The sequence below is a fragment of the Eumetopias jubatus genome, unplaced genomic scaffold, assembly GCF_037043125.1.
Source record: "Eumetopias jubatus isolate StellerSeaLion01/CBP00866 unplaced genomic scaffold, mEumJub1_p1.0 scaffold_3, whole genome shotgun sequence".
NCBI lineage: Eukaryota > Metazoa > Chordata > Mammalia > Carnivora > Otariidae > Eumetopias > Eumetopias jubatus.
Genome location: NW_028274809.1, coordinates 10405978 through 10428580, shown reverse-complemented (window position 1 = coordinate 10428580; position 22603 = coordinate 10405978). Strand labels below are relative to the sequence as shown.

The window sequence follows — 22603 nt, the reverse complement described above, 5'->3', positions numbered from 1 at the left end:
CTCATGACCCTGAGATCACAACCTGAGCCAAAACCAAGAGTCAGACGCCTAACCCTACTGAGCCACCCAGGCACCCCTACAATATATTTTTCTTAATTGAAGTACAGTTGACATACAATATGTTAGCTTCAAGTGTGCAACACAGGGATGCAATAGTTTTAAACATTCCTCAGTGCTCACAGTAAGTGTTATTTCAATAATATTGAAATAACATTGTTTGGCGACAGAAAATAACTACACTTATCGTGGCGAGCGCTGCATAAAATATAGGATCGTTGAATCGCCATGCCGTGCACCTGAAACTAAGATCACATTGTCTGTAGACTAAAATAATAAACATTTTTTAAGAAGGGAAAAATACAATGATCACATTAATAGAAAATTAATTCATGATTTTGCTGATTGTTTTTATTCATGAATATTAACTGTGTACTATATCCTTCACATAAATACTAGCGTTATTTCCAACGCTAAAGATTGTTTTTTTCCAAACTAATTGTCCAATTTCATGTCTCCTTACATGCTCACACTCACCCCTCCACGCTATCTACCCTTTAATGCTCATCCACCTGTCAAGTCCTTTAAATCACACACGTGCATATCTATGACCATGTGCCTCTGTATGAGCAAATCTATGTCTATGTATGCATATGTACACGAGGGGGCATCCATGTGTGTGCACGTGCACACATACACACGTGCACTGATGTGTGTATCTACGTATGACGGATGGACAGGTGTAGGCATGTGTATCGACGTGTCTCCACAACACATTCTGTAAAATAAAATCAGATGCACAAAACCTAAAGCAAGCCTAAACCGAATGTTTCAGAAGGCTGTCATTGTCTTGAGAGAAATGTGTCTGATCAAGTTTTTTCTGTGCCACTGGATCTGTGACTCCAGATCCACACCCGGACGCTCAGTGGCGGGAGACTCTCACCACCTCTGTTTGCTGGTTTTTTGGTTGTTTTGCACAAGCAAGTTTGAGTTGGGTTCCCACACTTATGAAATAACCCCCCTCTGGTGACTTACCAGGAATTCACAATGTATTTAATATATACATTCGATTGGTGTTTATTGAATGCCTCCTTCCCCCAGGCATGGCATCAAGTGCTTGTGATACAAGACGAAACAGGCCAGACTTAATCTCCTGCCCTCACCATGCTTGCGTTCTAGAAGGTATATACATATTGCCTGTTAGAAAGGGATACGTTCTATGGGGGAAGAGGAGAGCAGAGCAAGGTGGTGTGGAGTACTGGGGCACAGAAGAGAAAGGGGAGAAAGGGGGCTGCAGCTCTACAAGAGGGTGGCCAGGACAGGTGACAAGTAAGCAAGGCCATGAAGCAGGTAAGGGAGAGAGCCAGCAGGAGCGGGTGGCCAGTGCAAAGGACCAGAGCCGGGAGGGTGCCTGAGGAGATGGAGAAATGGTGGAAGTGGTGAGGGCAAGAGAGAGAATAGTAGGAGACCAAGGGGTCAGAGGAGGAAGGGACACACATATGAGGCCTCGTGGGACTTTCAGTCTTGGCTTCCAAGACTTGGCGGAGTCAAACAGGAGACCCTGGGGATTGTGAGCAGACCTGGGGTGTCATTATGGCCCAGCTGTGGGGGCAGGAGTAAGAGCAGGGAGTCCGGTCAGGAGGTTCTGGCAATAACCCAGGAGAGAGGCCGGGGGCCAGGTGGGAGAGCAGGGCCATGCAGAGATGCAGTCAGATCCCGGACACGTAGAAGTTGGAGCCAACAGACTTCACGGTCAATGGATGTGGGAGAGGAAAGAAAAAAGTTCAAGAGTGATGCCAAGGTTTGGGGAGTGACTGTCAAGAGAAATGTCTCACCAGAGCTGGGGAGGCCACCCTCAAAATGACCCTGCCTCTAAGATCTCCAACCTTGAAATTCCCCTCTCTGATTCGCTTTTCCCTCCCACGGCCTGCCACCGCCACCTTCCTAGGCTCCCCACTCTGCCTGCCGGGCCCCCTCGCTTTCGCTCCCTGATGCCAGCCCAGCGTAAACATCATCAACATGGTCGTTCCCCAAACGCCCTCCCCGCCTACTCCTTCTCACTGGGGAGCTCCCTTCCTTCCCAGAAGCTCCACTTCTAAGCTCCAAGCAGACGAGCCCTACCTTTCCATCTGCAGCCACAGCCTCCCTCCTGAACTTGGGTTCTCCACTACCAAGGGCCTGCACGAGGTCCCAGACGCGGCGAAACTGAATGCAGCTGCTCTTTTCAAAGAAAAGCCTTTCTTTCCAACAGAAATACCTCCCAGCTTGAAACTCTGATATCTGTCCCTTTTGACTCTGCCTCTGTCTCCTTGCTCCCCTGACACTCAATCACGTCTAGAGAATCGACCTTCCCAATGCCCCTGGTACCCAGTGTCCTGCTTTCTGCTGCCACCGCCCACCTCATTTTGGCTCTTCTCACTCACCACCAAAATCTACTCCACAGGGCTCACCATATGATACCAGCACCCCTGCCCTTACCTACCTGTGCTCCCCCTCTTTTACAGTCTGGCTCCTACCTCCCATCCTCCTCTGAATCTTCCATGGCTCCCTTCTTGAAGTCCACTGCTCCAGCCAGACTGATCTCCCTCCCACATCGTCGTTCACACCAATCCTCCTGCCCTTGAACGTCTTTCCCTCTTTTACCTCCTCCCCAGTTCAAGGCCAAGCTCAACATACATGAGTCTAAAGCCTGAACTTTCTGCTTGGTGATTATTCTGCCCTTCTGAGTTCATGTAGCTCTTAAATGAGACAATTCATCTGATATTTAATATACATTCTCTTTATCTTCTCTTTTACCTCTTGAAGGGCTCTTTATCATCTCGAAATCATTACTATCTAACAAGAGTAGCAATTACTTATTATATGAATATTTACACTCTTCTGACTTCCGCTTCTACGGGAAAAGGACTCTTGCTTGCTGGGTCAGTTCCCAGGCAAGTTCTTAATCATGGAGAACCCCAGGAACGGGCAAGACAGAAGAACTAAAAGCAAACAAACCCAAAAGACTACACTGATATATGGAACAAAGGGCCAGAAGAGCAAGAAGAAAAAGATGGGAAAAGCCTCAAAGCCTGGGTGGGTGTTGGGCTGAGATTTTGGCGAGTAGACATGGAGAGTGGGGGAGACAATTTCACAAAGCAAGCACCAAACACATGGAGTCTATTAAGAGAGCAGCGAGGAGAAGAGAAGATCAATAAGATTTTTGCTGCTTGGGCGCCTGGGTGGCTCAGATGGTTGAGCATCTGCCTTCGGCTCGGGTCATGATCCCAGGGTCCTGGGATCGAGTCCCGCGTCGGGCTCCCTGCTCAGCAGGGAGCCTGCTTCTCCCTCTGCTCCTCTCTCTCTCTCTCTCTCTCTCTGTCTCTCATGAATAAATAAATAAAATCTTTAAAAAAAAAAGATTTTTGCTGCTTGATAGGAATGCATTCTTCCCACTGCTATTCGTGTTCTCTCAAAAAGATGAATAAAGATTCCAAGTGTTTTAACCCATTATTGGCTACTGGACTGGGTTTATTCGATGTGACTTTATGAACAAGACTAAACCATGGGACAACGAGAGTTATCTGGGTTACATAATGAGTATGTCCTGTCTGCCTGGAGGCATTTTAAAATCTCTCAAATTCAGGAACTGGGGTCTTATATTTCTTTGTAGCCCCAGGGCTGAGCACAGTGCCTTAAAAGTGGCAATTTATCAATAAGCATTGGTTGATGGTAAACAGGGATCTGGATGGACGAGCAGAGGATGCAGATCTGGTTTTTTAACATGATAATGTTCCAGAGGCTGGCATCTGTTATTACTGATATAGCCAAACAGTATTTGTCAGTGTATTTATTTAAAGAGATTTTCCATTTGTCTACCAAGCAAATATAACTTTTGTAGGTCAAACTCACAATTACGCCATTAAAAGAGGACAACCGTGAGCGCATTGCTTGTTCGGGATGTGTGTGAATACCAAAAATATCATGGCATTCAAAACCCAAATGTCAGAGAGAGCATTAGAAAGGAGAACGCAAGGGAGACTTTTTGAAATGCAATCCTAATTATTTATATTCTTCACAAAAAAACTAGACAATTTTCTCCTGCTGACGTACCCTATTTTGGTCCATTTACTTGCTGCTCTCAGTTTTAGACCCAAGAGCTTTGTGAAAAACAACTGCAACTACTATGATCTTGTGTCAAAGTCAAATGATTATCTCTAAAGCATCCCTGATGGGTTTTCCAGAATATTTGTCTTTTCTGGACAATCCTTTGCCCCATTCTCAGAGAATAATTCTGACTTCATAAAAAGTTTACATGAAATGGAACTTAACTATCTCCCTTCAGCATATGGAGATGGGAAAGCAAAAGAACCTAAGAGAAGGAGATGGCAATGGAATCAGGGGTTACAGCCCTACTGGAATACAAAAGTTCTTTGCATAACATTAAGCAGGAGAAATGTCACTAGAAATTGACCAGGTGTTAGAGAGTGTGACAACAGCAACCGCTCTTCTTCATTCCCCATCACCCCATCCGCCATTTTACATTGACTCAGATGTACAAACACAATAATACAATGAAACCATCCCATTTACTAGGACTCTGATGTGCAAGCACTTTAAATATCTTCTGCTTAAAGAGATTTGTACTGTCTGGGGGCGCCTGGGTGGCTCAGTCGGTTAAGCATCTGCCTTCAGCTCGGGTCATGATCCCAGGGTCCTGGGATTGAGTCCTGCATCGGGCTCCCTGCTCAGCAGGAAGCCTGCTTCTCCCACTCCCTCTGCCGCTCCCCCTGCTTGTGCTCTCTCTCTCCCCCTCTCTCTGTCAATAAATAAATAAAATATTTTCTAAAAAAAGAGATTTGTACTGTCCTTTCTCTGGAAACTGTTAATGACCATTTTTCTCCTTTGTGGAGATCGCTAAGTGTTTCAGATCACTAAGGAAGTTGCTAAGAGGTGTATCTAAACACGAAGTTGAATCCAATGAACAGCAACCAGCCACAAGTTGATTCAAGGGCAACAACACACTATTCCAAAGATAAACTGGCTATCCTGAGTGAAAACTGGAAGAAAGTTAAGGACAATTTGATAATGTGAGCTAGGCAAGAATGTGTTCTTATTAAAATATACAAGCCCTTTGATCCAGCAAATTCTCCATCTGGAAATTTAACTTAAATAAATCACCAGAAAGGATACAAAGATGAGGTCATAACAGTATTTGAAATTCTGTCTTAAAAGGCAAAAGAAATGCAGGAGCTAATTGTTGAACAACAGCATACTGATTAAATAAATTATAGTACACAGATCCAACGGAACACTATACAGCCATTAAGAAGAATACGACAGATTTTCACCTATTAACACAAAAGAATGTCAGTGACATGTTAAGTGAAAAAGGCAAATAACCAAACAGCATATGAATGTGTTCCTCTTTCCAAAAAAAACATGAATATTATTTATATTTATATTATCTATTGTCATAGAGCCTTTTTAATTTTCAAAAGAGAGTAAATTAGAAAATTAACTTTCAGTGAGAGAAACTTAACTTTAGTGAGAGAACTTACCTTTTCAGTGAGAGAACCACAGTCCCAGGTTGAACCCTGAGACTCAACCTCTTTCCCTCCTTCCCTCCCCATCTCCTCCCTCCCCCTTAAAGTGAAGAAAAAGAGGGACATAATGGAGGGGCAGAAGTTTGGCTATAAACACAGCAATTCGTGAACTTACTTTCTTAGTTGAAATTTGCACTGACATAAGTTAAGAAAAGCTTTGAAAGGGAACTGGTAAAGCCCTGAGAAGGTGTGTCTCTAAGTTAAAAGAAAAAAAACACAGTTCAATCCAAGTCTATGGATTAGATTTGGGTTAAAACTAATATCGGTTAAGGAATAAGGTATTTCTTTTCAGAGTTAACAAGAAATTCTTTAAAATATAAAAATAATTTTCCTGGGGCGCCTGGGTGGCTCAGTCATTAAGCGTCTGCCTTCGGCTCAGGTCATGGTCCCAGGGTCCTGGGATCGGGCCCCGCATCGGGCTCCCTGCTCGGCGGGGAGCCTGCTTCTCCCTCTCCCTCTCCCCCTGCTTGTGTTTCTGCTCTTGCTGTGTCTCTCTGTCTCTGTCAAATAAATAAATAAAATCTTAAAAAATAATAATAATAATTTTTCTTATTACTTAATTTTGCCACAGTAATCTATAAGTAAAATGAACTACTTTCATTTTTTAAATAAAAGGCTAAGGGAGAGGGGCACCTGGGTGGCTCAGTTGGTTAAGCAACTGCCTTCAGCTCAGGTCATGATCCTGGAGTCCCAGGGAGCCTGCTTCTCCCTCTGACCCTCCCCCCTCTCATGTGCTCTCTCTCTCTCTCTCTAACAAATAAAATCTTAAAAAAAAAAAAAGGCTGAGGGAGAGGGAGAGACAAGGCGGCAGAATGGAGAGGGAGAAAGGGAAAATTTATGATTATGAAGACATACCTTGAGTTTGCTTCTCGAAACCAAGCCAGCCCCTCCCCCTGATGCCTCAGGCCCACACAGGAGAACTACCTCGCAGTCTCTTTGTTCTCCTAAATCCTGAAACTGGTGCTCGAAATCTACAGAAGCGGCTTTCTAACTTAGAGTCATGCTAAAAGGCATGAACCCTGACTGGTTCTACTCTATCCTATGGTTGTCCTTTACTTCCTGATTAGTTCCTAGAATTTGCACAAATTATGGTGTGTGAAAGAATGACCTGAGGAGCTTGCAGAAGACTCTGATGTGGAACAGCCAGCTCTGAGAGTAGACCATCAAGCTGCCTTCCACAAAGCCTGATTCCAGACTGTCCTGAAGGGTAAGAGAAACATCTTCCTTGCTCACCTTCCCCAATGCCACCACAGCCGGGGCAACCGACACTCAGCGGGGGACCTTAGACAGCACCTCTAGGGACCATGCATGTCCACAATGGAATGTGTGTTTGTTAACAAGGCTTAGTTTGTCACCACAATCAATAGGTACCAATACACGAATGATGCTGATCGTGACAGTTTTTAGGAAAATAAGAGCAAGGCATTGAAATGCAAGGCCAGCTAACAAAAAATTCTAATATTCATTACCAGTAATAAAAAGATCAAAAACGATAATCATGATTGCTAATAATATAGAAATGTGGTTTTGATTTAAGTAAAATTTAATTTAATAGAAATCTCCCAACTAGACAAATGGAAACTATAAGAATTTTACCCCAATTATGCTGTGCAGGGCAATCTTATACTCTACTGTTGTTCCAACTATTGCTCTTTATTTAAACTTTTCCAAGTTTCTTCTCTCTATTTCAGGTAGTTCAAAAGACCATATTCAACTGTGGTTTTAGGGTGACCATGAAAGAGTGAGACATTTGCATTTTCTTTGTTAAATCTTAAGGTGTTAGCAAAAGAAGATGTTAATGATTCTATAGCAGGTACCTTTTCCAAATTTTCTTTGACTATTTTACCCCGGGCCTCCAGAGCAAGACATTTTAAAGGACAAAATGTAAAATGTAGCATCCCCAAAAGAATGATGGAAAGTTTTTCTATCTTTCTTTCTTTCCTTTTTCTTTTTTGGTATTTGATCTTCAAGTACTTTTAATGTAACAAAGGGGGGAAAGTTTAAACGTCATAGAGGTGGGTTGAAACATCTACAAAGAATTCTTAAGACTGACACTTGCAATTAGAAATTTTCTTCACACGGCATTTACTGAGCAGAATAACTGTTACATATGAACAAAATATAATCACTCGGGTGGCTATCATATGGCCCTCACGGTCTAAGGAGCTATGATATGGTCCCTCCTCTCTAGAAATTTACAGTCTAATTAAAGATGTAAAATCAACATACAAAAAAAAGGGGGGGATAGAGAACATTCAGATTCTACATTGTGTGATGCTGGCTGACAATAGGATTATCAGAAGGAAAAGTGAGACTTAGCTGGTAAAGCAAAAATGTCATGAGTTAGAAAAAGCAGAAGGAGACAGAGCTAGGCAAAAATGATACCAGAGACAAGACAATAGAGAAACAAGAACAAACAGGAATGTGCAGGGCTGGGTAAGATGAACATCTGAAAAGGGTGACCAGCAATTCAAACCACAGGATTCAGAGGCGGGGGGAAAAAAAAAAACAGCCCCACTCTGGGCTGGCATCAGTACATAAGAGCTCGGAAGAACTTCTGGGAGTATCAAGAAGACAGACAGGGTCCAGAGCACAGAGACGAGACCTATCATGGAACAGGAGCCAGAAGGGGTGGCAGTGGTGAAGGGATTACTCGGGACAGTGGGACCTTATGCTTGCAAGAAATCAGATTTCACCCGGAAAGGTAGAGGAGGCTCAGTGCCTGTGGGCTGAGAGAGGAAGGTTCCAGCTCACTGTACAGCCAAAGGGCCAGAGACCTCAGAAACCCAGATTTAGATGACAAGGTGTATATTCGATCCACCTTCACAAATAGGAGCTAGTAAAATATCGCTTGTTTGGGGTGCCTGGGTGGCTCAGTCGGTTAAGCATCTGCCTTCAGCTCAGGTCATGATCTCGGGGTCCTGGGATCAAGTCTCGCATCAGGCTCCCTGCTCAGCCCGGAGTCTGCTTCTCCTTCTCCATCTGCCCCTCCCTCTGCTTGTGTTTTCTCTCTCTCTCTCTCTCTCTCTCTCTCTCTCTCTCTGTCAAATAAATAGATAAAATCTTAAAAATAAAAAAAATTGCTTGTTTGAGAATGACCTGCTGAGGGTCTAAAGAAAGGAAGCCTGAAGACTTCATGCAAGTAAGCAAGGTCTGATACTGCAAGAACACAGGGGTAATTTTAGAAACGAATCTGATAGTAACCTACAAACGGGAATGATGACTTACTATACTTCCAAGAATCAAATCCTACTTTGCCGGGTCAGAGCTAGGATGCAAATACCCATCCTTATTCTTTCTAACAGTCCTAAAACACATCATAATCACGAAGGTGTTATCAAGGTACAGTAATAGAATGTACTGAAATTTTAAGTGCCCCCATGAATATCTTATTTCTTCATAGCCTACCTTATTCCGTAAGATCCGAGGAGTTCACAGAAAATGCATACCATTAATAGTGAAGTACAAATTAAAATGGACATCAGAGCCTGGAAAAATATAACTTAAAGAGTGTGTGGAAGAGAGATAAGCAGGCCATAAAATCTTCACAGTTGTTAAGAGGTGAATTACCAATGTGGTTCTTCATCTCCCAGTGGCCTTTCTGACAAGTAAGAGGAAAACGTAATGCTAAGCATTTTTTACTCCACTTGGGAATCCTTCCTTCTGACAAGTCCTGGTCTAGACCTGGCCTTTTGCTCATCACACCCCTTCCCTGACACCCTGTGTCTTCCACAGGGAGCCAGATGCTGGAGCCATGTGGTCTTCACGGCCAGGGGCTGGTCACGCAGAGTTGGAAGCTAGCCACAAACAAGATGAAGAAGCATAGCAGGTGGAGAGGGGCAGTGTCTGGCCTATGTATCTCCTGGCTATTTTTAACTCCTGAGAAACGAAAGAATCCATCAAGAAATGGCTGAGATAAAGTAAGACCTCTGTCTAGAGATCTCATGTCTAAATGACTAAAACAGGCACATGCAAAAGAGTTAATATTGGACACTATGCATGACTTTGGGAAGCTCTCCAGCCAAACTATGACGTTAAGAAATCTCCTGTCCCTCCTTTCTTACTGGAACTTTTCCCATTTGAATCCTGCCCACCACCCTTACCCTAACTGGTGTGGTCCTCATGGTGTCTCCTGTCTTGTTGGGACACATTCCCCCAAATCATTCTCTTCATCAAACTTACAGGATGAAACATCCCAGCTCCAGCTGACTTGCTTTTGAAACTTACATTTTAAAGGTCAAGGCTCACAGGAAGGGTTTACCCAGACGAAGGAGAGAGAGAGAAAGAGAGAGAGTTCAGGAATAAGAAAATAGAGCTTTATTGAAGGATTCCAAAGGACTACCTAGAAATTCACATCAAAGACTAGAAGGTCCCTCTTTTGCCCGTTGAAGATAAACAGAGAACCCAGGAAATAAAATTCATACCTGGAGCACTTTATATAAATGTGTTCATATCCAAGATGAGAGGCAGTTGGAAGAATGGATGGGAGAGTCCGTCACACGCATGCTGAAATTAAATTCTATTTCCAGTTGTGATGGCCATTAATCAATTTCTAGAACTATCATTAAATTATCTTAATGACACAGACTCCCGTGCCACCAAAATGCCACACACTGCACTTTGTACATCCAAGGAGACTGCTTTGCCTGTCCTACATCCCCCTAGCAGTTAGCTGCTCCTTCCTCTGAATCCTGGGCCCCTTTGGCACATCCCTTGTCTATAGCACTTGTCTCTGTCTTTGTCGCCCCATTCACTCACTCAGAGACCACAGTGAAGTCATCTTCGCATTTCCAGGCTGGCACCATGCTTGGAAAATGCGAGGCATGCAACGTGAAGTTTCTAAACTAATGCAGAACTGAGTGTTTCCCACAGCTCTGCTGCCTACAAGTGTAAGTAAATAAAAGTAGGTTAAGTTCCCTGATATGGGGACATGGGAAGTAGGTATATCTGCCAAAAGAAACGACACTAAATGAGCAGAGAATGTTGAAAAGCATATGTATTCTCACATGATCATGTGCATAGCTTAAAGTGGAGGTTCTAAAATTTGGGGACTCAGATATCTTTGAGAATCCAGTGAACTTTTGGCCACAAACACATAAAAGTCTCCAGTGCGGGATATTCGTGGGATTCTCGAAAAGTGACCTTTGAACCCCATGGCCGCCATAAAATCGTGGTCAAATTGAGCCCAGATTAGGAACTTCGGCCTAGGAATAAAGCATCAGTTGGTTGTGTTTTAAAAATTGTTTGTTTTTTTTTTAAAGTCAGTATAAACTGTTAGACTACAAAAGACTTTATCTCCAAGGACACATCGTGATGTCAGTGAGGATAAATCTATCAGTTAAGTCCGTAATGATCTAAACTGAGGCTGTGAAGGACCACCGCACCAGTGAAGCTTCTTACCAAAGGAAAAGAAAAGTCTCAACCTTCATTGCACCTGCTAAAGTACTGCGTTATGCCTCCTTATTTGTCAAGAGAAGAAAATAAAGAGAACGCACTGCTTTAGAAATCACTTTGCAAGACAAGAATCTTTTTAAGCTGAAAATATAGAATCAAGGCAACTTAAAGCGCTCTACAGCTCCCAGGAGGCACAAAAGGGTCATAGGCAAAATGGGAAATTTTCCAATCTAGTTAAGACATCCATTACAAAGACATGGAAGTCATTATTTCTAGGGTTCTCAGCTAATTTAGTAGCTGTAATCCTGAAGAAGTGAGCCCAGCTCCTACAAGAGCACTGCTATGAGCTACATGCTACACCACTCATTTCTTTGTGAAGTTAAAGCAGATCTCAAGCCCTAAGAGCAGCTTTTTCATAGGCCGCAAATGAAATACCACCGGTGTGGATTAAACATAAAAATGCACTTATTTTTATGAGATAAATTAGATGTTAAAAATGTACTAAAAATTGCAAGAAAGGATGATACAAAGGCGGTGAAAGGTGATAGGAAAAAATCGTGGCTTAGAGGCAGGAGAAGACAATGAGGGAAGACAGAAGGGCAAATATGAGCAGCTAGACCGCCATCAGAAAAGAATGGAGAAGAGAATGAGCTACATCGAAGCAAAAATAATTTCGAAGATGAGGAAAGAAAGAAAATGGCAGATCGAGGTGACAGCAGATATGGGTTATAAAAGAGAGAAGTATGAAGGAAAATGCGGGGTTTCTCTGAGCAGGCAGGTCAACAAAAGTATGGGTAAAGCAGATATACCCCACCTGGGTCTTCTGATCAAAAGAAGAACTATGAGAATATTCCAGGGTTGTCTGTGTGTCTGGAAGAATTTATGAGAATTTAAGAGGATTTGAGAAGCCAGGTAGACTAGAATTTTGGGCTGGCCACTTTTCTCCTAAAGCACTCCAAATCAGGAGAGTTTAAATGAGGTCTTGGAGAGGAACAGATGTGGGGGGGGGGGCTGAGGTTTGGAGAAGATGGGGAAGTAGGGGAGGTCCAGGTTGGGAGGGGGCAGGCAGTGGGTGGACAGAGTTCACCAAGCAGAAGTACTGGGAGCTACGCCTAGAGGCAGGTGACCAGAGAAAGAAAAGCCTACAGATGGAGTTCAACGGGGTTTTCTCCCTGAGGAAATGTTCTCACACAGAGGCTACACAGCAGGCCCTCATCCCTGACAGTGTCTATCAGAGCAATGTGTCCAAGCAACTCCAAGTAAAAAAAGAAAAAAAAAAATACCTCACAGAAGACAAGACAACGGCTTGTCACAGAAATGCAACCAGAACCATGCATCCTTCCCATCTAGGGACAGGAACCACTGGGCGGATAAATCACTCAGGGGGCTCAGGTTCCTTGCTTGGCTGCTAGCCACAGAGCAGACAACACTACACAAAGGTCAATTTAGTTACTGATCTCAAAACAGTGCATAAAGCAAGGAACATAGCTGAAAGAAGCATATTTAGGAAAAGCCAAGGGGATGATGACGGAGAAGACCAGGAGTGTGGCAACTGGATGACAACACGGGGGAAAGCGGCGGGCGCACTGAGGCACGGAAGGAAGAGTTACACGCTTCGTGAAATATCTTATCATTTCTTTCTTTCTATGAAAGACTATAAATATTCATAAGGCAATGGTAATGAAGGGAAACGGTTTTTAAAAATCCAGCGGAGTGTCACTGAAATAGGTCAAATACAAGTACATTATCATCATCTGGAACATGCAGAACATCCACAGGCTCTTGGCAATAAACTTTTAAAAAGAGTATTTGTATAAAGCAGGCGACAGTGACCAAGTTTATCTCCCAAAGACACAGAAGGGACTCCTCTGTTCTGTTGCGTAGAAATATTAAAATACCTTTGGGTATTGTGTGTGTGGAACCCATCGAGAAGGAAGGGCACAGAGAGGGGACAGTCAATTCCTGCAAGTGCCTTTCTTTTTAGACGGGAGAGGAAGTGACTAAAACACAGCACCACGACTCCGGAACTTTACAGCCCCTTTGGCGTGGAAGTTTCCTCCCACCCGCACTGGCCTCCCTTCGTTCATCTGTCAAACCAAGGCTGTTGTACTCTGCAGAACAGTCTTTTGGTTCTGAGCTAAACTGTATTCACGTCTAGAGAGCCCAGGCTTGTAAAAAGGAATCATTTTAAGAAGCTGCCTTTTAAAAAACAATTTAACAAAAAGAGCATGAAGCACGTGTCGATGTAGTAAGCATAAGACGTCCATGATGGTTATAAAAGATAAATCTCGTTTCTTTGAGATAAAAGACCTCGTAAAGGAAGTCGGTGTGGCAGCGTCTGGCTGTAGCCCATCTTGCATTGGGAGGAAGCTAGCCATTCTTCCCCAGAAGGAGCCTGTGACGAGGCTGTCCCCTACCCTGAAAAAGACTAACACCGAAAGATTGTGCACTCCAATACAAAGCCGCAAAGAACACTTAAAATTTTCAGCATAGGAAATTTAAAAAGACATCAGATCACAAATTTTCCAAATGGGAAATAATGGGTTAGAGAAAGAAAGGATGTTACTCAAAATCATTGTCTCCTCATCATACCCTGAATATAATTTTTGAGAAAAAAATTCCCTAGTTATTAATATATCAAATTAAATTTCTAAAAATTATTCCTCCGAGTAGCAACACATTTGAACCCAATACACAATTTTTTCCATGAAATTTTTTTGTTAGCAAAACGAGCGCAAATTCTGTTGGAGTTCATAAAATTCCTTGTATCTCAAGAGTATAAAATTATATCAATGCTAGAAAATCCTTCTTTCTTGATCTCCCTCTTTACCCCCAACATCAGTCTGAAGTTGTAAGTTATGTTACAACGAAATGTCATATCAAACATAAGCTAACATTTCAAATGGATATCCTCTGGTGACACTAAGGACATTTTAAAGACTGGTGACAGCGTATACATTTTTGCTAAATGTTAGCTCCATGTCCTAGGACAGTTTAACCCCCTAAAAAAGGAAAACTTAAAATCAATACAAAATAAAATTGAAGCTATTTACCAAAATATACAAACTATATCCTTGCAGATAAATTGTTACAACAGACATGGAAGTAAATAATAGTTACTTGCAATGTTTGGGGGAGTAAAATTTAGATTTGACTTGGACAGTCTTAAATCCCGCTGGTAAGCCAACATCCATCTGAACAGACACACACCCGTCTGAAGTTAAATACCCCGCCCTCTTTTTCTCATACGTCCAGCCCCCACCCTGATTTCTCCACCCAATAAAATCCCTGCTCCCCCCAACCCACTCCACAGTGGGATTTCCAACGATTGAGAAATGGCCTTCTTATCAGAGAAGGGTCGGTCAAGTATAAATACAATACAAATTATATAAAACTGAGCATTTCCTTTTATCAGTTCATCTAAGTTATGATATTTGCATCAAATATATATCTCAGAGAGTGTGTCTTGCTGTGTACTTTCCATTTAATTTAGCAAAATATTTAGCGTATCTCGGGAAAAAACAGAGGAAGTCCCCTAAGTAGCCTGGAATCATCCTGAATTATTTGTAATGTACACTTGCACATCCATCATCACACTGAACCCTCACAACACCCCTGAGAGACGAATGCTGTGTCTGCCCCCCTCCAGGGGAGGGCTGTTGGAATATATGAGCAGACAGGAGAAGGCATTAACAGCAGGATGCAGGGGGCTACTTGGAGGGCACAGGACTGGGGTGGATGGAGTCTGAACTTGAGCTTGTGTTTCTGAGTTGAGGCTGCATGAGCAACAAGCTCTAAGAAAGCAGCTGATGATATGGGCCTGTTTAGGGGCTGGAGTTACAAGTTCCAACTCCAAAAATGTTCTGTGCTGGGGGAGGGATGAAGACAATGCAGGATGCCGTCAGAATGCCAACCAGGGGAAGGGTCCTCTGGAAACTGCCCAGGAGTAGCCCTTGGGAGAAGCAGGGGCAGTGGGGGTGGGGATGGCTCGCTTTATGAAGTCCATTTCCACCCCAGGACAGAGGAATCTGAAGACAGCTAATTGAGCATGCGGTAGTATAGCGAAGGCTAAACTGCAGATTTAAGTATATTTGGGAAAGTGAAAAGTCAAAAGGGAGGGAGAGGTGGGTGTGGGGAAGAGGAGCCCCAAAAGGAGCCGTTATCCTCAAGTTACTTGTGATTCGGAGGCTCCGATGTAGCAAATCGCTTCTGAGGTGCTGTGCCCAGGGTCCTAGGTCAGGCCTAACTCAGTTGAGAACAGGGTTTTTCTGAGAGACCAACATTCAGGGCCTCCAGTTGCGCACAAGTCCTAGAGAACGCAGACTAGAGTCAAAAAGAAAGCAGATTCGAGCTTTAAGTACCAATGGTCACACATCCATGTCGCTTTGTCCGGAGCTGGGATACAGTCTCAGGATTTCAGAGCACATGCTTTGTCCACACTGAGTGACTTTTAGAAATCAGTTTTGATCATAAGTAAAACCTCACCTAAAATGGAGGAAACAGTGTTGATGTCTAGAATTCCGATTATCTGAGCAAAACGCCCTCCCCACCTTCTCTAAACACAAAATCAAGGCAGAAGCAGATGTCTTGTCGGGTAGACTTCCATAACTCACCGATGAAGTGGTTATGTCCTAAGGCGAGCATCTCCTCCAAGAGGACCAGGCCCCCGGGGGCCTGGAGGAGAGTCACACTCCGCCCATCGATGAGGGAGCACTGTTGGAATCCCGTGGCCGTGACCTTCCACAGCAAAATCAGCGAGGCAGTGGCATCTTGCCGAATTCTGAAAACAGGAATGGAGTGAACCAGAAGTCCCTTTCAGAAAAATTCATCTTAGGACTAGTCCGTCAAATTTATAAATAAAAATAAAATGACATGTGCAGCCACCAAGGTCTCGGGAAATCATTACAAAGGTCTGTCTCCCACTTGCTTAAAAATAGACCACGAGATCACGAATGGATGATTCACCTTTGCGTAACAATTGTAATCAATAATAAAAGGGCATCTTGAGTTCTTTTAGAGACAAATCCTTCTGCATCCACACAGTATGGAGCCCTGCTTGAATTTACTATAAATGTGTCATGCATCCCCAAACAGCCCCTGAGTTGTGCTGCCCACATGAGCGACAGTGTGTCACGACCCATGCTTCGGGCTTCTCTTGGCCTTTTTCTTGTTTCCAGGGTAAAATCAAAGAATGGGATGCTAGAAAGCAAATCAGCCTTGGCCTCAGTTCGCCTTTCAAGCTCAAACTTGGAGCTACGGTCCCTCCCCAAGAACGTCCTGTCCCAGCTCCCAGCCTTTGTACGCTCATGCGCCTGGTTCACGTGCCATTCTGCAAGCCTTAACCCGCAGATCACCTCTTCTCTGAGACCCTCCCTGACCCTCTTCCCAGCACCCAGCAGCCGCCCCTCCCCTTTGTCCGTGCTCCTGGAGAAGCAGGTCTCCACCTGCAGGAGATCAGCGTACTCCGCGCGCAGAGCTCCTGGCTTGCAGCAGGGTGTTCAATCGGAGTTTGCCAAAAGGTTGAATTCATGAATAAATGAAAGTCTCAGGGGCTAGCAACCCTTACAAGTGAATTCAGGGCACCCAGAGGTTATTCGGCACTTCCATCTCACTCAGCCTGGGTCAGCCTGCTATTTTGCCCAGTCCTGCAGCCTAGGAGGGTCTTGGAGAACTTCCAAGTTTGTTGAGACGGGGTAAAAAAACAAAAAGCATCTAAAGGGATAAAAGATCAGAACTATTTGGGAAGGCTTATGAAAGTCAGATCATATGAGCCAGACGAGAAAGCACTAGGAGAAGGTTTCATAAACCTAAAGGAAACTCCGGGTCCTTATTTCCCTAAAGCTGGCTCTTACTTCCGTCTGTATTCTGAGCAGTAAAACACTAGGACCGGGGTCCCCCTGCTGGTAGAAGTGGAAGCTGCCTCAGAGGCCACACCTTTCTCCCAACGGGGCCTTCTTCCCTGGGCAGAGTTCACTCTCCATCCTGACTCGCCCCCCAGCAGAGTGAGTTCAAGGCTCCAGGGGAGGGGATGCATTTCAGCTCCATTGTGCAGAAGGTAAGGTGGGCAAAAATGCTTCTGTATAAATGGAAGAGGTCTATAGTGCCCACTGCCCCCTTTAAGGGGAGCTGATACAGCGCACTAGCTCACCAGGATCAAGTGTCCCTCTAAAGTCCCTGAAGACTGGCCAGCAAATTCCCATTCGGTTGCGTGGGGATGGGGGGTGGGTGGGTAATAGCAACAGAGAAAGGCTGAGCAGTGGGAGTTGTCAGACAGGAATGGGTCACTCCGGGGCTGGCTCTACCCGCCACTCCCCACCCTCACTCACCCCCCCGACACACTCCTGCCTGACACACAGCAGGTTCTCGGCCCTTGCCTCTTCCCCATCCCCACCAGTGACAGTGGGCAGTACGTCATTTGAAAGAGCTTAAGTTGAAAGCAAAGCCAAACAAAATACTCTCTCCTCAGATGCTTGTTTTTAAAAACAAAATTGTAATGTTTGCATTTTAAATTATGCCCATGAATTTAACCAGTGGCCCACTAAAATCATAAGAGGCCAAAGAATTTTGGAAGCAAAAGTCATTTGGGAAGTGAAGGGTCTGGCTCTGGATCTTATCCAAGGCCTCAGGGTTTCTGATCCCACACCTTACTCATCCCATCCAATTCCACAATTCACCATCCCCAGCCCAACTGGATCCCCACTGCAATAGTCTCCCCTGAAATAGGTCCTTCCAGGTTTTGAGTGATTTAGGCCACATCTACACATGGAACTCCATTCATGATTCCCACTAGACTGACCAGTGACATGGATGGACACAACCCCGCTTAGGGCCACCATATCGAGCTTAACGGTTTCTAGCTGCAGGTTTTCTTACTTGACTGAGGTGTTCTGTGGCACTTCAAAGGATACCAGGCGGCCACCAGCAGAGCTGTTAGAACTCGCATTCCCACAGGCAATATCTGGCATGACCTGGGGAAGAAAGTGGGGGAGAAATAAATTATCGGGGTCGATCGTAATACAAGATAATATTACAAAGCAAAATCCCATGAGCAGGCTTTGGATGACACTGCGGTGAAGACAAAGAGGGGACAATGAAACCTTACAAACTCAAAAGCAAACTAAAGCTCTGCCATTTGATTTTCTGAAATGCCAAAGCTTTCCTGAGAGCCATCTACCCATTCTTGGATTGCTATCACTGGTGAACAGGGTCCTCTCTTCTGGTTAGCGAGCAGTCACTGGCCCCTGCTCTAGGCTCAGTCTGGGGTCATGGGGGACTAACTGCTTCCAGAACAAGAAGGCAGACTTTGAGGACTGGCTTACACACAGCAGGCATAAACTAGGAAAGCAAGCCTTAGAACGAGCAATTGGCAAGAAGCACCTGGTCTGAGTGACCCTGCTCCTTGCAGAGGTGGGTCTTGGGAGCACAGGCTAAGGCCAAGGAGCTGGGAAGCTGCCTATTTTTACCCCGTGGACTACCCCTTCATTTTGTAAGTGACACGCTCCCAAAAGCAACATGCTGATGCCTACAAAAAAGGGGCTCAAGAGGCGGGGAGTAATTGCATTCTTCCAGAAAACATGCTGTGAACACTGGAGCTGTGTCCAAGTGAGGTGGTTCAGACCAATTTATTCATTTATTCCTCGTGCTATGAGCACAGTCTTCCCCCAGGAGCGTCAAAACAAAGTGGTATTAAATGTATCCCTCATCAGTGAATTAACTGAGAACAGTACAGGAATTCTCGGCCCTTCCACCCATACCCAACACTTAGAACTTCCGGTCCAGAAGGCCTAAGGGTTAAGTGCCATGGAGAAGGCCTGCCATGGATATTCAAAAATGCAAGTCCCACCTGTTCAGTTTGTGTTAACTGACAACTGTTACATCAATCTCAGTCCCTTAAGATTCCAAACAGCTTCATGTTTCTGAAGCCTCATTACTCAATAAAAGGGGAAACCCAAATATTTTCCCATCTTCCCCTGGCAACTTTTTAACCTCCTTCTTGAACAGCCTAAGAAATTACAGCATGCTGGGAAGATGAGGCATTTCTTTCTACATTTACTAACAGTAGGATAGCATGTCTTTAAATACAGAGATTTCAATGGCTGGCTGGGGAGAAACTGTCTTTAAGCGACACTTCCTTGACAAACGTAGAATCAATCGAGTTCACATTTAAGAAGTGAGTCACTCTGCAAGGAAGGTTCAAATCAAAACTTCAAAGCGTTTATTAAAAGTCTGAAATCAGAACACATTCACAGTTTTTTAGGTAGGCTGAAAACACTGTCCTGCAGTCTGAATATGGCCTTCATAAATTGTGTGGCAATGAAAAAAAAAATGGGTCAACTGGTTAGAACTACCCAAGAAAATAAAAGAAGAAATGCTGCCCTGTCTCTTTTATAACAATAAGGGAAACTTCTAGACTTATTCCTTGACTCTAAAACTGCTACACAAGATCTATGTGCTTTGTCATTTAAGCTACAAAACCAGTAATAATATATGATCACAGGTTGTCATATAAAATACAAGATATGGAATGGAATTACACTCTATCGATGTCACCTCAAAGTCATGACTTGGATTTGTTCCCCGACTCTCCTAGCTAGCAAATTTATGTTGTATGGCAACTTTCAAGGGTCTGCTGAAAATTCCTCGACATGAGACTTTCGATGAGCTTGAAAATACAAGCCAGAACCAGACTGGACGAGATTCAATAAACAGCATTTGTTCCTGCCAAAATAGATAAAATTTGGAAATTTCATTCTCAAATGCATTCTCAAAATATTTTAAAAATCACTGATAGCATCTCTTTTTAAAATCATATTGGCAGCAAGGCACCAAATAATGAACAAGAAGTTAAGCATAATGTTAAGGAAACTTTGGTCAACAGTGGAGGGTCTGCCCCCAATCCAACACTGTCTCACAGAAACGTGGATATCGTTCCAGAAAAGAGCTTCATTCGTTTTCTTTCCTTGCTTACTCTTTTTATGCCCACAAAACAGTCATAATTGAAGTCTCCTTCGTGTAACCAAAAGAGATCTCCTACACACAGGTGCCCAGGGGAAGAAAGGTAGACACGTGGTTTTGTCAAGGGGGCAACTGAAAGGTCTTCTGTTTTTTATTGCCAATATTAGAACCACTGGAATTATTTTAACCACACTGGCTTCTTACGCAGGCAATCAAACGTTCTCACCTCCACTTGATCCCATTTCATTTCTACAACTTTCTGCCCTGTTTTGGGCTGCCAGGTGGGCAGGGTCACGGTGGCCTGAGAGCGGGGCAGGATGATGTCGGGCTCCTGGGTGGCGGGGGCAGGCTGCAGCTGCCTGGGGGCCATGGACTCGGTCCAGCCGGAGGCGGGGAGGCTGGGCAGCGCCTGTTCACAGTTGGGACCTTCATAGCCTTCGTGGCAAATGCAGAGGTAGCCCCCCGCGCTGCCGCTGCCGCTGCCGCTGCCGCCGCCGCTGCCGCTGCTGCTGCTGCTGCTGCTGCTGCTGCTGCAGTTGCCATGGTGACAGGGGGTGCTGGCGCAAGGATCCGCCACGAGCTGGAAGGAGACCATAAATGGGTCAATTAGTCCCTCGTAAGAAGAGCGGTGCCATTGCTGGGCAATTAGCTCTGTGTCTTGGAGCTGCTGCTACAGGAAACGCTGTTCCTGCCGTATTCAGGGCCTGAACTACTTGTGCGGTCCGTGGGGGAGCCTCCCAAGGTCATCCCAACGTTAACCCTTCCGCAGATACCAGGCAACCAGCAAGAACGCACCTAGGGAACAGCTTCCCCAAACCCAAGCCCCTAAATAATGTTGATTTCAGCAACACATTATTGAGAGGAATTTTCTAGGGCGTAAACATTTAAAACTGAGGTTCATTAGGAAGATACCAACTTTGATATTTTTTTTAGCGGCCAGTCATGACAAAGGATACTAAGGATCTCAACTGGAATCTCCTTTTCCACCTTCTGAACCCTTGTAAGGTTTCCTTATGAGAAAGGACTGCCCAACTAACTTATCTCCCCTAAAGATGTGCTTACCTATGTCTCCCAATTTCTACCTGATGAACAACCCTTTTTAAGGGGATGTTATTGAATTAAAAGCTTCCAAAATGATTGCCCTGCGTGACCATTTTAGCCAGAGTAGAGCATGGTGAAGACTTACATGAAGCAGAATTTTATGAAAGTTTCTACCTATTTTGGAGGGTGATCACAGAGAAATGTCACCCTGCTGGATATGGAAGATAAAAATTCTCTCACAGGTCTTTAAATTGTGACAATGTTTCTAAGTAAAATGTCTACCCCTCAGTCTTTTGCTGACCTGTGAATCACCATTTGTTATGATTTGGAGACATGCTAGAAAACAAGGAAATGATCAGCTGCTTCTCTTGAGACATCTCAAAGGGTTCGGACATGTTCTCAGTGCTTTATTCAATTATCATTTGCTTCTGTGAACAGAAAATTAGACCTCTATCTGATGTACCCCCAGCCTTCTCAGGGCTGATCATAAAATAGAATTCAGTAAAGAATAGACTACAGAGAAATGAGACCCTCAATTTCTCTGGTTGAAATGAATTCACACATAAACACACGTGGAGAGAATTCTGCGCAGTGAAACAGCTTCTCATCCTGCTAATGATCCTTGTCAGACAATTTCCAACAAACTCCTTAAGGAATATTGAGGGACTTGCGGTTGAATAAAATAAAGCTCCAAAAATACCACAATGTTCTCTGCTATCACTTGGCAATTCCTTCACAGAATCTCAGTTAAAAGGAGATGGACTAATATCTGAGGAAAATATTTAAACTGTAAATTATTTTAAATATTTACAATCATTATCAAGTTAAAGTAAAACCCAGACTCCTTCCATGTCAGACAAAGCTCTTCCTGATCTGACCCCTTCCTACCTCTTCCCTCCTCCCTAACACTCTCCCCTCCTCACCTCCTTTCTGTCCCTAGACTTTGCCGAGATCATTCCCACCTCAGGGGCTTTTGCACCTCTTGGGCCCTCTGCCCAAATGGGCCTTTCTCACAAGCTTTGTATGGCTCTCCACTTCATTTCACAAAGTTCTCTGCTCATCTTCCACCTCCTCAGAAAAGCCTTCCCTCCCTACAAAATCTAAAATAATCCTTTTTTTTCTCCCATAAACTTGTGAGCTCTGTGAGTGCAGGGACTTTATCTGCCATGTTCATGGCACTATTCCCAGCATGTCAAGGAACAGGGAAAACATGGCAGGGCTTTTTTTTTTTTAAGTGTTGACAAAATAAAGAGATCAACTGATATTTGGAAGGCAAAGCATGATGAGAGACAGATGTGAACTGCTTTCTTTTAGCTACAATATTGTTATCTCATTTCTGATTTATTTTTAGGAAGTCTTCATGGAATGGGTCTTACCTCAAGAATTATTTGACAGGAAGGAGAATTTATTATTTTTTTTTTAATTAGCTAGGATAAAGGGGACATTTAGCCAGGTTTCTGAGATCAACTTTTTTTTAAAATGACATCTGAGGTTGACCTAGATGTCACAAATTAAGATATTGAACACAGGCCTGAAAACAGAAAAATACGTTTAAATTATTTAAATACACTGAAGAGATGATTACAAAAATTAACTCGGGAAATGCAAACCTCCATTGTGAAGCTGCAAGT

General features: G+C 43.9%; 1 protein-coding gene across 1 annotated transcript in view; it reads right to left on the bottom strand.

Annotated features, from left to right (window-relative positions):
* Positions 1-22603, bottom strand: part of DNER (delta/notch like EGF repeat containing) — a 295345-nt gene that overhangs the window by 147768 nt on the left and 124974 nt on the right. Inside the window, exons 2-4 of the mRNA XM_028105280.1 lie at positions 20158-20511; positions 17850-17944; positions 15590-15756 (exon numbers count right to left, since the gene is read on the bottom strand). Of these exons, the coding sequence (XP_027961081.1) occupies positions 15590-15756; positions 17850-17944; positions 20158-20511 (616 nt within the window). The remainder of the gene's footprint in view (positions 1-15589; positions 15757-17849; positions 17945-20157; positions 20512-22603) is intronic.